Source organism: Gallus gallus, chromosome 22, assembly GCF_016699485.2.
Source record: "Gallus gallus isolate bGalGal1 chromosome 22, bGalGal1.mat.broiler.GRCg7b, whole genome shotgun sequence".
NCBI lineage: Eukaryota > Metazoa > Chordata > Aves > Galliformes > Phasianidae > Gallus > Gallus gallus.
Genome location: NC_052553.1, coordinates 2,813,952 through 2,830,543, shown reverse-complemented (window position 1 = coordinate 2,830,543; position 16,592 = coordinate 2,813,952). Strand labels below are relative to the sequence as shown.

At 46.4% G+C, this 16,592-nt stretch overlaps 1 protein-coding gene across 14 annotated transcripts in view; it reads left to right on the top strand.

Moving 5' to 3' along the window:
• Positions 1–16,592, top strand: part of ANK1 (ankyrin 1) — a 49,826-nt gene that overhangs the window by 3,954 nt on the left and 29,280 nt on the right. For 8 of the 14 annotated variants that reach the window (XR_005841551.2, XM_015297390.4, XM_015297397.4 and 5 more), the window contains exon 2: positions 13,391–13,483. The exons of 2 other annotated variants lie outside the window; for them this stretch is intronic. Coding sequence is in view for 10 of the 12 variants with exons in the window: in XM_015297390.4 (XP_015152876.2) it covers positions 13,391–13,483 (93 nt within the window). In the remaining 2 variants the exon portion in view is untranslated. Of the gene's footprint in view, positions 1–13,003; positions 13,282–13,390; positions 13,484–13,931; positions 14,108–16,592 lie in introns of those variants that run through there. 4 more of the 14 variants (XM_015297396.4, XM_046903421.1, XM_040651543.2 and 1 more) reach the window with 3 other exon arrangements.

Sequence of the window (16,592 nt, the reverse complement as noted above, 5' to 3'; positions counted from 1 at the left end):
TCTCTTTCTGGAGATTGCTCCTCTTGGAGTCTTTTTGATGAGCCTACAACACTGGTGAGCACCTTTCATTTATGTCTGATTATCTTTTCCAACATGGTAATCTTACCAGCCTAACTTCTCTGTATACTGTATAACGTCTGGATACTTATTTACCATACAACTGCTATTTCCTTTGGCTTGCAATTGTCCAAGGCTAGGACAGTCTCTCAGTCTGAATTTGTACAGTATCTCACACAGCACAGTCTTGAATGCTAAAGGAAAATGTTCTCTAGTGAGAAACTTTCTGCATAAAACTTCTGGCTGTTTTTCTAGTTGCCCATTTCCAGGAAACAAAACAGACTGGTTTGAAGGCATATGTCTCCCTCCTATCAGACAGCACCTGTGCTTGGTGCAGAGTTTCTTCGAGGTGCTGCATCAGGAAATACTTCAGTGTTTATTACTTTATACTTAAATATATCACAGAAGGAGTCAGAAGAAACTCCACTGTTATCTTCTGCCTGAAACTTGATGCTACTGCACAGTGGAAGTGAGGAGGGGCAAGAAGCATCAGGGCAACCAAAGCCTTTGAGAGTCAAGGTAGTACTACTCTGAATGTAACTGGGGTAGCATGTACGCAAAGAACTAAGGTGTGTTTCTAGGAGTGGGCTCAGTCATTAGCCATCTAGCTATTATCTAGGCTTAGAAAAGGACTTTGCAAATTGTAGCGCCATCTTAAATCTTTCTGTGTGCTGTGTGTGTGCTAGGCTCAAGACAGCAGTGCAACGATGAATCTCTTCTGCTATAAATGTCCAGGGTGTAAAGCTGGGAAACTGTTTTGTATGCACAGCTACTGATAGACTGGGGCAAAACTGAGCTCCTTTAAGGTGACCAATGCACTGACCGATGTTGCAGTGGTGGAGGATTTACATCCCCGCCTCTGTCTGCCCAGTGTGCCAGCAAGGAATTGATTTGTGTGACAAGAAGGTAACTGTGACCCTCCGAGCACTGTCAAGGTTGTTGGGGGAGCAAGTCCTGTCAGGATCTGGGGAGGATTACATCAGCTGGCTGCACCATGAGGAGATTCAGGCTTTGTAGAAGCGTAATAAATATTTAGTTTGTGTTTTAGGCTGGGTTGGGAAGTATGTGGGCTGTGTGTGATGACAGCTCTCTCTGATGCTGTTTATCTGACCTGCCCCTGGAGTGCTGTGCGGATGGAAAAGCTGTCAGGATTAGAGAAAGCATCAGTGCTGTGCTGGGCTTCTCTGCCAACAGCTCTGCGAGAGCACCCACTGGGGCTTCCCCTCCATCTCTGTTGGTGTCCCTGTCGGTATCTCTGTTTCTTTCTGGTATGGAGTCAGCAGGAAGAGGAGACTTTTTTTGGAGGGGGGGGGGGGGGGGGGGGAAGTTTAGTTTTTACTAAACTCTGTCCAATTTCACTTGCTGCCACTCACAACCACCCTCTAGCATTTCTTCCATTAGGTTGTAATGCAGTGTACGCTGGTTATAATGGGAGCAAATGTCCTCCTAACATTTGGATATTCTTTCCAGTGATGACATTAAGTATGGGGGAGGGATGGCAGAGGACAGGGCGTGGCATGCTTATGTGTAGAAAGCAAAATGGCAGTGCAGAAGTTAGACTTCCCTCTGTGCTCTTTCACAGCAGGGAGGTTACAGGAGCTTGTGGCTGAGCATGTGATGTTGCAATGGGCACAGCCCAAGAGATCTTTCAGATGGCCCAGTTAGAGAAATCAGAACACGTATTCAGTAGCAGCTTCTTTTATTTCTCTCACTGTCCACCTTGGCCTTTGGTGGATGTGGTGCCCAGATAGCCTAGTCTCTCAGGTAAAGAGAGCTAACATATAATGGATCGTGTTTGATTGCTTTCCCAGTAAGCAATTGTGCACAGAAACTCAAGTCAGTTGTAACTGAAGAACAGCATGTACACTGCTGAGCTAGCAAGGCCTTTCAGAGCCTATGCATCTGTCCTTTTCTGACATTTCCAGACAAGGAACTGCAGCACCGGTGATGGGAGGGGGAGTGGCTGGCGTGTAAAACATGAGCTGAATGTAGGCATCTGGAAGGAAAGGATGGGAGGTCGAAGCATCCACTGCTGCTGCAGGCACGCATCCGCGGGGGGAGGAGGCACACAGATAAAGCTGGTGCTGTTCCACACTGCTGCTTTGCAGGTTCTTAAATTATTCAGGTAATAACAGTATCCATGTATGCTTGGTGAACTCGCCAGATATCAAGGTGCTGGGACAAGGCAAGCGACATTTTAAACCTTGCAGCATTTCAAAATCAATTTCTGGAGCAAGGTCTTTTAACTGTGCCCTGTCCTCTGTACCTGGTCCCCTGTGCAGTGTGGAGCACTCCAAGTGTCTGCCCAAGCAGAGCAATTCCTATGTGCAGGGGATGAGGCCAAGGGTAGTGCCTTCTGTGACAGACCTGAGCTTGGCAGCACGTGCAGCTTGCTTTGTTCATGATAAGAAGCTGCTTCTATTGTGCTGCTGCTGAGGTACAGCAGGCTAGATTTGAGCTCAAAGGAAAGCAGCTTTACAGAGAGCTAAAATTAGAAGTTTGGTCTGAATTATGCTAATTCATTTTAATTGCCTAAGTATGTCAATGTTCTTCAGAAATGTACAGTCTCTTTGCTGGTCTGAGAAGACGCAGCATCACTGGAGGCGTGATGAAAGGATGGGTCAAGGATTGCAGAGATTTCCGGGCTCTCTGCCCTACTTCTATCTCTGTAGCAACCATCACCTCCAGCTCTCAGAATGCCATAAGGGCAGTTTTTGAAAGCACCACCCCTAGACTGGACAGTCTCGTTCAAATCTGAGGTGTGCAGAGGGCATCCTCCTGGTCACAGGGAGATTTCTGACATCTCTCTATAAACGGACAGTGCCGCACAGCAGAACTACCTGAAAATTCACACTTCCTTTCACAGATGAACTGTGTCATGTTTTGAGCCACAGTGCTGCAAACAGCAGCAAAATCTAAGCTCCCTTCCTATTTGCAAACCAATTTTTGCTGAGTGGCTGAAACATCAAGCCAGAGCCATACAGTTCTGTGTAGGGCTGCAAATATAGGGGACTGTGTTAAATCTGGGACTTCAGAATGTTGCAGTGAGAAATCTACAGTAGAAATGAAGTTGCAGGTATTCACCAAAGTGTCTTGGGAAGGCGGAGGGAGAGAATGCGGGAGAGCATCCAGAAAACAGGCGAGGCTTCTATATTTATACAGTGATGAGGAAAGAGTCTGTCTGTCTGTATGTCTGTCTGTTCAGGTCACTGAGAAACCTCTTATCTAAGCAAAAACGTACTGCAGCAAAACACTGAATAGAAGTGGTGTTATAATCCTTCACCGTAGTGTGGTAACGGGACTTTTCAGGTCCTGCAGGGTGTGCTCATATGTGTGCGTTGGACTTCTGCTATGGGAGATGCAGAGAACAGAGTGCTTAAAACCTTTGCAGAGTATAAACTATGTTTATATTTAAACTACTTAAACATACTTTAAACTATGGTATATCTTCAGCTCATCTGGTGGTCATTGCAAAGGAATAATAAACATATTTCTACTTTTTTTTACAGTGATGTTTGTTCAGAAAACAAAAGATTCTAAATAATCTACTGGAAAACCTTTGTGTGTTCAGAGTCCATTTAGTTCTGTCCTGATGCCATGCCTGGAAGGGGAGTGCTGTTTCTTTCTCAGGACTTGCTGATTACAGCACAAAGCAAAGAAGATAAATGCTATGAGGAGTGCTGCTTGGTGGATGAGACAGACAGGTGTGGGGTGAGCTGAGGACAGTTTCAGCTTTGACAGCACACTTCCTACTTGCACTGAGCATCTCTGAACAGAAACTGGACAGGAACTGCCCCCATCTGTAGGATGGTCCCCACACAGCATCTCTGAACCTTGTGTGAGTGTGGTGGGGAGTGTTGTACTGGCTTTTCCAAGCATTTGACCCTTCCATCTCCAAACACATTGTGACTAAATTCAATGTCTTCTGTCCCCAGCTGCAGGCACTGCCTCTCATGCCAATCACTGTGCCTTAGCATGCTCACATTGCTCTTCTTGGAGATAGCTGCTCTACTGAGCAGTAGATGTTATTCCACAGCCCAGGTCTGCATTGTCAGTTAAGTGTAGTTGCTCTGAATGGTACTTGGAAACTTCAGAATCTCTTGTGCAAGAAGAGCAGGGCTGTTTGGGGCTGTATCTTTTTCTCACTGTCAGAGCTTTGGGTAGAGACCATGTGCCAACTAAACTTTCAGTCTTCTGAATGGAGAGGGGAGAGCGTGAAAGGTGTCCTCCTCTGGTCTACCTGGGAATCAGCTCTACTTTGTTGATGACTGGTGTGAGCTTTTACTGGGTGCTGTTTATACGTATGTTATGTATATGTGTGTGTGTGTATACATATATATGTATTATATGCACGCCTCTTCCATTTCTAGGTTCTTACTCCAATATTTGAATCAATAATGTTTTGCTGTAAATTATTTCCATGGCTTTCATTATAGGAGTAAATAGCGTGTTCTTAAATAAGGCACTGAACTTCAATAACTCCATTCCCTGACCCTGCAAGTCTCTGCATGGATCTCTTTTTCAGCTGCTTCTCTCCACTCCTAATTTGCCTTGTGGCAGATGAAAGAACTCCGGCTGGTAATGAGCTTGAGGAGTGGTGGTGTGGGGATGGGAAATGTGCTGGAGAGCTGTCAGTAAGGGAAAACTTATCTAACTGGCTTGCTGTGCTGTACTTGTTTAGTGGGGATGGTTACGGTTCTGCTTCTCATATTAAATGCTGAAATAGAAAATATATCTGTGGGCCACTGTCTTTCGCATGACAATATTTCAGCTCTTGGGCAAGAGATGCCTTCATGGGGTCTGTATTTGTCCTGCAGGCTATGATTTTCTAATCTCTTCCCTTCTTCAGCTCTTTTCCTGGCAGCATTAGCTCAGCTCACTAGATTTGGTCCAAGCAAAAATTGCTCAGTGAAGCATGGCATGGCAGCTTTTTTCACACACAGGTTGGCCACACACTGATGCACAATAACGTGTTCCTATTAAAAAACGTGATGGCCATCACCCCTATCTGCACATAACAGGAAAAATGCTTCCTGTCAAGTCTGCTGCAGTGCTAAGGTTGCAGTAAAGGAGCTACAGTATTACAGGACAAAAGTATAAAATGTCTGCTAACCATCAGTACTGTATCAGCACAACTCTTTCACATAACTTGTTGAACTCATCCCCATCAATAGGGTCAACAGGGAGAAATGCATCTCAGACTAGCCAGCAACCAGTCCACAACTGCGGTAGTGGAGAACTTCCTTTATAGAGCTGGGAGATCAAGGCTGCATTAGAAAGGGGCATTGCATGTTGGGTGTTGTAGAAAGAAAAGGAAAGAAAGAAAAAAACCCAAAGAAAGTAATGTGCTTTTTGTACTCTCTCTGGAGCTGCAACCACTACAGTTAGTTCCCACTCCTCCAGCTGTCTGCTCTGTACTGCCAACTGCTGATTTCTGCCAGCAGGTTACGGGGAGAACATGAGGGTGTAAGGTGAAAGGTACCTCAAAAATATGCATTAATCATCTTTATGGTTATATTGAGAGAGATGTACAGCATGCCAATGATGTGACTGTGAGCTGCTGGGAAACAGTAGAGATTTAAGGAACCTTTTTGGGTGCTGAACTATGAAAATAAGGACCTAATTTTGACTATGGTTCTGAAGATCAGCATGAGCAAACATGCATACACACATGTTGTTTGAAAAACGCTTCTGAGGAGATACTCTGGATTGCAATAAGGTAAGAGAAGAGACTACAGAGCTTGGGGGCTTTCAGCTGCAGTTGTGGAGTAGGCTGTCGTTAAAATGAGTGTGCTAGGAATGGCAGAGTGCAGGACATAAACATTATTTCTGTAGAAGACCACTTTGGGTATCTGCTTTTCATGATGCAAAGCGTATTCTGTTAGTATTCTGTTAGAAGTCTGGCATAAAACCCCCTCAAATAAATGAAATCTTCCTCTGTGCCCTCATGTTTCAGGGCTCCTTGGCTTGCAGTGGACAACCACAATCTGGGAGCCCACCAAGGGTACATGATGGGATGCAGGGGATGGTGTCTCACCTTGCATTGTCTGTTACTGACAGCAAGGCCTCAGGGAACCGTAGTGCTAAATGCTACAAAAGTATGCATCTTTGAAGGTATGCAGTTGTGCAGTGCTTTTTGAGCTTGGAGATGCCCTTTCAATGCTGGGGATCTCTGTGAGCTCCTGGAGAGGGGATCAAGCAGCCTGTCCTGTGCTTCCCTTGTTTGTCATTGGGAATTGCTTCCTACTTCTCTGCCTATGATGTGATGGGAGATGGGGACAGTATTAAGCTGCATGTTGCTTGGCTCTACTGATGTTCTGATGCTGCAGCAGTCCTTTCCAGGCTCCCCATTAACTGCTCAGTGGCCAGTGCTGTGCTGGTGCTCAACTCCCAGCACTTGCTGCCAATGCTGATAACCTGGAGTAACAGCATCTTATTTTTGAATTATTTAGGGCAGATTTTTTATTAATAACTCAAATTACCCTGTGAAACAGCAGCTTGTCTGATGTTAAATATTAAACTCTGCTAAGTGTGTGAGCCGGGGCAGAGAGCAGCACGCTGTGACAGTGCTCTAGGAGTGGATGGCTGCGGTGCCCACCATCGTGCATCAATCCCTGCTCCTCAGAGAGCCTCCATCTGTAGGGCAGCCAGGTGCACCCCACACAGCTCCCCAGCTTCTGAATTGCATTTTGCATGCGTTAAACAGATCAGCACATCAAAGGCTGGTGGAGCCTCTCTCTGGCGTTTCCATGGCAGCAGCAGCTGAGAGGATTTGGATGTTTATGGGGTGGGATGGTGCTGTTGGGTGCACTGGGGCAGAGGGGACTGCTGACCACAGCCGACATCCTCATAGATCTGCGCAGTGCAAGGGGCTGTCTGCCCATTTTGGGGTGTTGTGATGCAGACTGCTGCCTCTGGACTGCCCACCCCCACTTCCTCTGGTCTGGGAGAGAAGGATGCTGCGCTGCACAGCAAGTAGGTCAGCTGAGTTATAGCCTCAGAAGTGCTTGCTGGTTGGTGCGATGAAGGAAAGCAGGTCATTTCAGTTGCCATTTCTGCTTCTTGTGCTGCTGCATCCTTTGGGAGATGAGGTGGTAGAGATAATGCTGTCACATGGTTTGTGGTGGGTATGGCATCATTGCAAGTTTCTCTGCAATCAGCTGAATTAATTCCAAACTCATGTGCATCAAAAGATGTGTTCTGTTTTCATTGCCTCCAGGGGCACAGCATTCTCTGTTTCTCCTAGGCTAGGCTAGACTCCCTAATGTGGCTGAGGGCACTGTGTTCCTACATGGGTACTCCAAGTGATGTTATCTATTTTGTCTATGTCTTCCTAATGATGCTCTTTGAGTGCGAAAGCACTTTGCATTCAAAAGGAAAGACAAAACTCACAAGTCAAAGTTTTTTCCTTCCTGGGAGAAATAAAATAGTTGATCTCCTTCAAGTTTAGAACAATGGCGAGACTCTCGTTAGCTCTGCTAGGTCAGTAGAGCTCTGTCTTCACTCTTATTCTACAGAATTGCTCCCTTCCCAAAGTCATGTACAAATGACTATTTCTGGGACTCTTCTTCTGTCATCCAGAAGCATCTTATGTAATTGAATTAGACCGTAGAAAAAGATACTGTGAGATGAAATCATCCTAAATGCTGATCAGTGAGAACAGGGCTGTGGGCATACAACAGAGATGTGCACGTCTCTTCTGAATCACTCATTAATTATCCTTAAATGGAACCTATGAGGTTCAAGACTTCAAGTGGATTTTTTGCAGGTCTGCCAAACTGTTCTTCAGAGCATTACAGTAACTGGAGAACAACTGGCTGTTGTACTGTGAGCAGGCACACTGGTGTCAACCATTGTTCTTGCTGTAATGTTCATATCATGTTGTCCAGGCATGCCAAGGATGCTCAGGAAATAGATGAATCAGTGGTATCTGGAATAGCTAGTCCTGTTCTGATGACTGTGCATCTTGTGGGCATGGGTGGATAAGAATTCAAGGAAACATTTGGCCTCTTTTTTTTGCTCAGCAAAGTGATCAGCAAAGGCACATGTTTCTAACTTCTGGGACTCTGGTAAGGAGTAGGAAGCCACTTCTCAAGTAGGTTTTGTTCTGGGATCTCCTCTGCACTGGAGTGGCCCTGCAGGCATTGCAAGCTGGTGGGGACCACCTATATAGGGCAGCTCTGTGCCAGGATGAGCATGCTAATGTTGTCACAGTCCCTCTGGACAGCATCTGTAGAAAAAGAGGAGTGATCTTGCGAGTGCAGAGTTTGCTTTTTATGGTACTTGAAGCTCTGAGCTCCAAGGAGAAGACTTAGTGTTTTTTTTTTTCTTTCTGCACGGGAACCAGAAAAGCAGGGACAAATCCTGCTCTGTGAGCTGCTGAAGTATGAATATTCACCATAATCTCAGTGGCTTTCCATTGAACAATCCCCAGGACTAAATATTAGCAACAAACAGATTTTGATAGTACTGTATAGTTTTCACAAATATTCTTGGCAATGCCTTTCATGGATTTTGTTGATAATGGCATAACCCAGTCAATATTGCTTGTCCACCTCCCAGGAGGAGAGTGTCTAACAACCTCAATCAATTAGAGGTATGAAGAGAATGGAGGTTTCCCATGACCTATTTTTCTATGATTGTGCCTTAATCCTGTAACCACCACTCATGGTAACCTGCAGCACAGCATTGTCACTGCCACAGATGTTCCTGTAAATGGCTGTGCTGCACTTGCAGTGCCACCAAGTCTCTTGCCAATCCTCATTTTGTTATTTTTGCCCAGCTGCAATTCGTGACTATTCAGAGGAAAAAGCTGTACAAGTTGCAGCTGACTGTGGCATGAATATTGATTGGAATTATTTTAATTTTTGGTGCAAACCTTCCTGCCTTGCTGTTGATATTTGAGCCTTTCATCAGACTCTAGAGAATTTCTGTATCAAATCACAGGTGTACAGCTTGTTTTGTTTATTGCTCTGAATATCAAAATAACTCCCTGTGAGCTCTGCAGAGCTCCTGACACCTGTCGGACCGCTGCAAAGCTGGTGACAGGATTGCATACACCACAAAGTGATGACTGAAGGCTTTTCTTGCTGGTACAAACTCAGAAGAAAATAATTTGAGAAATAAAAATAGAAAAGGTTTACAGAAATGGTTTCTAAGTTCTGTTCAATTGCTTAAACTGACATGACCGAGCAGGAGGATCTTGGTGGGACCATGACATTCAGGTACACTGCAGACTTCAAAGACCAGGTGGCTGCTGAGAGTAAAGGTACAGAAAAAGGTTTTTCCTTCCCCTTGATGCTTAGCAGCAGAGTCAGAAATTTCTTGCCAAAAGGAGCAGAGTGCATCTTGCCAGGTGGGGACCGTGCATTCATCTGCTCTCGCAGGATGTCCGTCTGCACCGCCTCCAGGCATGCATTACAGCTCAATGCTGGATGTTTCTCCATCTTGAGAACCCCAAATAGGCATAATAACATTTGAGAATTTCAGTGGATCTGTAACCTTGCAGTTAGAGCAGAATCAGTGGATTCAATAGGATCAATAGCTGGGCTTAATTAGCAGCAGCTTGATAAGGTCTCCTTATGTCTTTCAGATTGGTACCTGCCTGAGTGAAAGCAGAAACTTGTACCAAAAGCAGTAATTAAGAAGTGATTTGCCCTTGGCCCACATTATGGGCATGATGCCAAACTGATTTCCCAGAGCTGTTTTTTTTCTGATTCAGGCTGAGTTGGGTGACAGTCTTTGCTCTCAGAACTGCTTGGCCTCTAGCAGAGGGAAAACAAACAAACAAAAAAAAAACCAACAGTGGTTGTTAATCTTGTGGGCCAGAAGACATCTTGCCCATTGGATGGGGAGCTAAAGCAGAGGCTGCTGAGCATTTTCTATCTGTCTATGCAGCCAGGACAGCACAGAGCTAAGCTGTAGCTTAGGCAAGAGTCCATGGATATTGCTTTTATGTGAGAACTCTGCACTTCCTTCATGTCTGCACTCTGTGAATCTGAGTCTCTGAGACTTTTGTGCATGAATGAGTGTAAGATAAATTGGTGTGATAGCATTTTCAGCTGCATTGCCTGGCTCATCCAAATGAGAAGCAAAAAGAACATCTTATGGCTCATATAATAAAATGTCACAGGGGCACACACAGTGAAGCCTTCTGTTTGATCAGTGTCAGTGTAGTGAGGGGCAAGGGCTTGCGCAAGCCTCCTGATTTCATGCTCAGACTGTGTCCTCTAAGAACAAGGCAGTGGTGATGCTGGTAGTAGGCAGTTGTCTCTTGGAGTAAAAGAGCAGGCTGCTCTTTTCAATTTGCATTTCTGGATTTCCTTTGTGAATTCCACAGCTCAAACAGTTCTGAACTTATTGAAAGCCATGAAAGATTTATTTGATCCAGGGGTACAATGGGAAGAGATTACCTATACTTGTCCACTGCTGAGCTTTGCAAATGCAGCCCAGTGGTTTTCTTAAAAGTTTTTATCTGTCTCATGCTTCTGGGTGCAGGTTTTTAGACTGATTTCACAACAAGTGTATTCCCTTTTCCTCTCTCTCACACATACGAGAGGATGGGGAGCCAACCAGCATGACAGCATGGCCTGGAAGATGCGCGCAAAGCGAATCTTTGTTCCCCTTCCACTGCATAGCACTGCACAGCTCCTGCTCTGAGAGAAAGCTGAAGAGCAAGTGTCGGTGTGGCCCCTTCCATGCCCTTCCTCTGGCCCATGGCTGATGATTCCAGCGCTTTGTAAGCTGAGGAACTGACATCAGCGAGGTGAGGCACCAGCAGCTCCCACTGACTTTCTGTGAAATGACTGATGGCAGAAAGAACAAATGCCACAGGAAAGCAAGCTTGCTATGCTCAGAGAACTGCCTGCTCCTAGCATTAGAGTGCCTGGCTCAGCACTGCAGAGTGCTGTTATCTGCTTATTTACGCCTGCATCATGGCTATTCTCTCCTAGCAGGCGGAAGCAGCCTGACAGCAGCACTGGATTTTATTGCAACTCTCTCCTTGCATGAAGCTCAGTATCTTCCATCACCCACAGCTGGGCAGCAGTGACAGAATTGCTAAGGATTTAAATTATTCATCTTTTGTTGCCTGACTCAGCCTTAAAATTGCATTCATGTTTCCTAAGATAACAGCTTGTTGACCAGAGGAGCCAGGGAGCTGGCTGCTCCTCGGAGCCTCAGCAGGTGACTGGAGCACAGGGACTGTTGTCCTCAGGAAGCAGAAAGGGGACGTGCTGAATAAAACAGACCCAGCTGCACCCTTGTCCTTGCTCCAGGAGGCTGCAGTGAAGGCTTGGAAGAGCAGCTTCCCTTCAGTGACTTCAGCCCTGGACCTGTCCTAGCACTGTTTCTCAAGCTTCTGAATGCAGGAAAGGCTGTACCTCATTTCTGAGAAAAGCACCATGTGGTTTCCTCAAAGAACTGAAGCCCACTGTTGAAGAGAGGTATTTACTCTTCCCCAAGGCAATGTGTTTGAGGCACTCTGGTTCATGCACTCTCCATTCCTTTAAATGAAAGGAAAATAACAGCTGAGAAGGGACTGGCAGCAGCCCATGGTGCCCGGAGATCCCTTCTCTGATTACATGGAAGATAACAAGGCAGAGAAAGGAGCCTTGCATTCCTTTACAACTACATCATAGTGCAGCTGAAGATCTTCTCCAAAGGCTCTCAGGAAAGGTCAGAGGCAGGACTTCGTATCTCAAAAAAAAACCCAAAACTCTTTGTAGGAGTAGTTTTCTTCAGAGATCTCCTCTTCCTCCTAATTGCTCACAGATCACTTCCCTCTGTCCCACCTCTGTCTGCAGTTGGTGCTGGAATTCAATCTCAGGTGTAAACCTGTAGTGCTGTGGCACTGAGGCAGTAGGACTGCTGTGTGCTGTCACAGGACAGTAGGAGAAATTGTTTTTTCCATGTATGATAGATATTATAGCATCTGGGGAACAGCACTATGACAGTATTGGAGTTCTGGCTGGCAAAAATCTCCTTGAAGTCCATGGGGATGCACACAGGGGCACAAGAGAGCTGACACAATTATTCACTGATCCTGGATGCTTTTTCTCGACATCGGTCTGCACTTTCTTACAGACTGTTTCTACTGCATCCACTGAAATCTCTTCCCTTTTCAGAGCTCTGATTTAGCTCTGTGTTAGCTACTGTGCATGCAATGTGATGCTTACTTGTACAGTCTCAGAGGCCTTTAAGGAGATGTTCACATAGGTATACTGTGTGGTACTGTGTAAAATCCCAGGGAGCGAGCAATCCAGCCAATCTCAGTTCATGGTCTGAAAACAGGTAAGTGTCAAGGCATTACCTGAGACTTTTGAAGTGTTTTCATAGAAATGAAAGGAGCTCTTGGCAGCAGAACCTGCAGAAAGTTTGCATAATGCTGAGCCAGTAGCTCTGGATAGACTCATAGCCCTGGCTGGTAGGGTTCTGTCTTCAGAGGACTTGTATTTGCATTCATGGCATGCAGTTACGCAGGGGGGAAAAAAAAAAAAAAACCAGCAGAATCTGAGACATGGCCGATGTTGCCTGGAGGTTCAGAGCAGCAGTATGTTTTAGAGCAAATGCAGTGTGCCAAGCAGCAGTTACATTGCTCATCCTTCTGATAATTAACATCTGAGCTCTGCTTGAATGGGAGGAGGAGTTTATTATAGGTCAAACACTTGAGGGATCCCACACTTCCTGGGAAGTACTGAATTGCACTGGACAAGTTAAGGACTGAGTTAAGGACTATTCCTGCTCTACTGTTTCAACCTGGGCTTGGCTCAGTAAAAAAAAGTCTCAATTTCTACATAATGCAAAGCATTTTTCTATCCTAACAGGTTCTCTTGATTTTCTTTTTCTGCCCCAGCTGGTATAAGCTTTGCTAGTGGTAGGCTGGTCTGTTTTATAAGAATTCCCTAGGGGAATGCAGCTGACAAAGCTGATTTTGTTCCCTCTGCAGCTGAAAGTGTGACAAGCTGTGTTTACCAGTGTGATGCCCAGGCCCTTCCAGGTGTGATCATCTCACAGCCATGCTAGTTTGCCCCAGTGGAGAAAGTTCTTGAACCTGTAATTGGCATCAAGGACCTGCTGATCGGTAGCTAGAAGCAGGAACCAAGCTGTGTGGCTTCCTTGCGCTGCCCCAGGGCATTGTCAAGACTGCCCTGTTTGGGATCTGGACCCCAAATAGGGTAGCAAAGCACTAGCAGAAGAATGCACCCTGCCAGCCCAGAGTGCCAGGTGAGCATGGCTCTGTGGCGTGTGAGCACGAGGAGAGGGTGGGATGGGACTGGTCTCCAAGAGGACTGTTCCTTGGACAATTGGTGTGACTCCCTTGCGTGTCTTTCAGAGAGGGCATGCACCAACCACTGTGGACCCCTTGCCTTCTTGTTGCAAGCAAGGATCTCCTGAAGGGATGCTGGAGCAGGAGTCTGCTGTGCAGGTAGAAGGGGGGAAGGGGCGCGTTCATTGTGTTGCAGTGAGCCTCAGGCCCTACGAAGGGCCTGGAGCTGCTGTCACCAGGCTTCATCTGTCGCTTCAGTTCCATCTCAGTGTCCCCCATTTTGGGACCGTGCCCCAGCCAAGGTCTGCAGCAACCAATGAGCTGTTTGGGCTCTGCGCAGCACAAACCAAGAGAACAGTGTGGTTCAGGCCACAGGATTATTTCATTTTGCCTTGTATTTCTGAAGTTCCATCTTCCCTTCTGCTGTTTGAAGAACAGGATTCACATAAGTGGGCTCCTCCCTGTTTACAGCTCAGGGGCATGTTTATGAAGTATGCCTCAGGTGCAACATAGGCTGAGTGCTTGCATGCAGGGCAGCTGTAATCTCCCAGCTGCAGGCAGGGAGATTACCTCCCTGTGGAGGGAGAGTGCCTCCTGCCACACCAGCAGACATGTGAGGGGAGATGATAGGGTTCAGTCCTGCTGATAACACTTTCAGTCTGGCTGCTCACACTTTGTTTGGCTGCAGCATTCAGCATCAGTTTGCTGATCAGACCTGCAGATCCTGGCTGCCCGGGGTGAGTTGACTGTCCTGCAGCAATGCCATGCTTGCATTACTTCAGGGTGAGTATTTGGGCGGTCCCTGCCATGGTCAGGCGCTTGCTGGGCTGCACTAGGGGGAGAGGAATCAAGTCAGCTTGAAGAGTGGTGTTCTTATTTGCTTTGGTTTTGTGGGTTTTTTTGGTTGGTTGGTTGGTGGGTTTTTTGGGTTTTGTTTTGTTTCTTTTTTTTGGGGGGGGGAGGGGGGGGGGGAGGAGGGAGGGGGTTGTCTGTTGGGTTTTTTGGTTGTTTTGGGTTTTTTTTTTTTTTGCATTCAGGAGTTTAGGTGCATTCAGGCCAGTTAAATAGTTTTATGTCTGCCCCAGAGAAAATGGCCCTTATCCCCAAAGTATGGTAGCCTAAATAGGCCCTGGAATGGTAGAAGGGGTTTGCTGCACTTCTTAGTTTGCTGGTGTTAAATCCAGAATTCCTCGGTCCCCCTGGTGCTGTGCTCACCTTGTCTTTCTTGCTGCTGCTTTGTTGGGAGATGGGGGTGCCCTCAAGTGTTGTGGTTGTTAGGGTTGGTTTTTTTTGGTTGTTTGTTTTCCTCTTGATTTTAATGGTACGTGTTGATTTCTGTGCTATCACCTTCCTTATTTTACCCACACGAAGCTCTGGGACAGGTGCACAGAATGACGTTTCTCTCTAGGCATAGTGCTGTATTAGCTCTGCTGAGGAGCAGGTGGCTGTGCTGCCACAGCTTTTGCTTGCATGTCCTCACTAGGGGTAAGTTGGCAGCAATCTATTTTCAGGCTGTGCTTCAGGTACTTTCCTGTCAATGCTTTCTTCCCTGCATGGCTTCTGGAGGCAACACTGACCTGGCCAGCCTGGCTGCACGCTGCTAGCAGTGAATCTGCAACCATGTGCTGAGTCTATGCTGCACTCCTTCGCAGCCTATCCATCCTAGCAGAAAGCCTCACCTTTGGCATTTTTGCTCATGGAAGCAGTTGTGGACTGGCCCTGCTAAAGCAGAGGTAGAGAATGAGCCAGAAGAGATTGCAGACGTTAGGAACAGTCCATACAAAACACTAGCAAAGATAGATAATTTTTTCCACAAGGCACTGAGTTGGACCTTGATGGCACATTCTGGCCTCTGCCAAGTGTAAGAGCACTGCACAGAGTCTGGGGCAAGCTGGAAGCTGGTTTGCAGGATGCTCCTTAGTCCCTCAAAACACATCCCTGTCTTCCTCCTTGTACTGACATTGTCCATTGCACACATTGCCTGAGCCATGGCATGGCTGGGGAAGGCAGTCCATTAGGAAAGAAGGAGATGTGCAGCAGCCCTGTGACTGCTTTTTCTCTCACAGCTGTAAATCCTATTATGCTGTAAGAAGAGGTGTAGCTCCTGAGTGACAAGCACTGGTGTATTGTCTTCAGTCACAGTCTATGTATTTTCTGATGAGGTAAAAATAGCTTTTCTTTTTCAGGATGTGCAGAGAGCAGAGGCTCCTGCTAACATCAAAGGAGCGTGACAGCTTTCCCCTGGATGCGCCTTGCCCCAGCTGGCAGGAGCAGTCGCTGTGCTAATTCTTGCTTTGCTTTGGCTCTGTGCAAGAGGAACAATGTTCTGGTCTTCAGCTCCCTATTCCTCTGTCCAGTCCCTGCTGCTGGACTCAGCACTGTACTTCATTGACAAGTGGTGGTTTGCAAATGTCAGAAAAAGATCTTGATGGTACTGCTTAGAAACTCCATTAGTACTATCTGGGAAATGACAGGCAGACAGACCTTCATAGAACTAGGGGATCCTTATCAGGAAGGTTCAGTTTGCTATGTAGGGGCAGCTCCCTAGTACTTGCTCATTGCAGGTTAAGGAGAGATCCACCTCCTCACAGTCCTGAACCCCTTCCAGCATCAGCATATAGCAAAGGGTATCTGTGAGGTGGAAGGAAGGGGCCAGCACAGTTGTCTACTTCTGAACATGCTCAGCAGGGACAGAGTTAATTTGGCCCTGAACTGCACCACCAGTGACAGTCCAGAAGAATCTGTCCTGTTCAGAGTGCATAAAAACAGGCTTTCCAAATGCTGGTTAGTTGTGATTCTGTAAGGATGGAGGACTGTGCTTGACAAAGAGGCCAGATGACTGCACCTGAAAATGTGCCCTCACTTTACTAACTTCAAAGCTCAAAAACTAATTGATGAGTTGCTTCCTTTCTCACAAACCTGACAGGGACCCTCCTCCTTTACTTGGGGATTTCTGCTCTACCACTTGTGCCAAATTTTCTTCCAGCATTAACAGCCCCTTGATGTAGGAATATGTGCAGATCTTTCATTTCTGCATTATCTGATTCTCTTGCTGCCAGATCGTAGTGCCATGTCCACCCCTGCATTCTCATGACAGGGGATCACTGCTGCACCTATCAGCCATGGCCTCTGGTGGTCTGTGCCTTAGGGAGGCCTGGGGTGTTGTGAAATCTCCACTCAGGAACAAGGAGCATGGACAAAGGTTTTGGTCAGGGTGGTACATGAAATGAAAGCATTTGCTGAGTGATTTTGCTCTCCACATGTGACC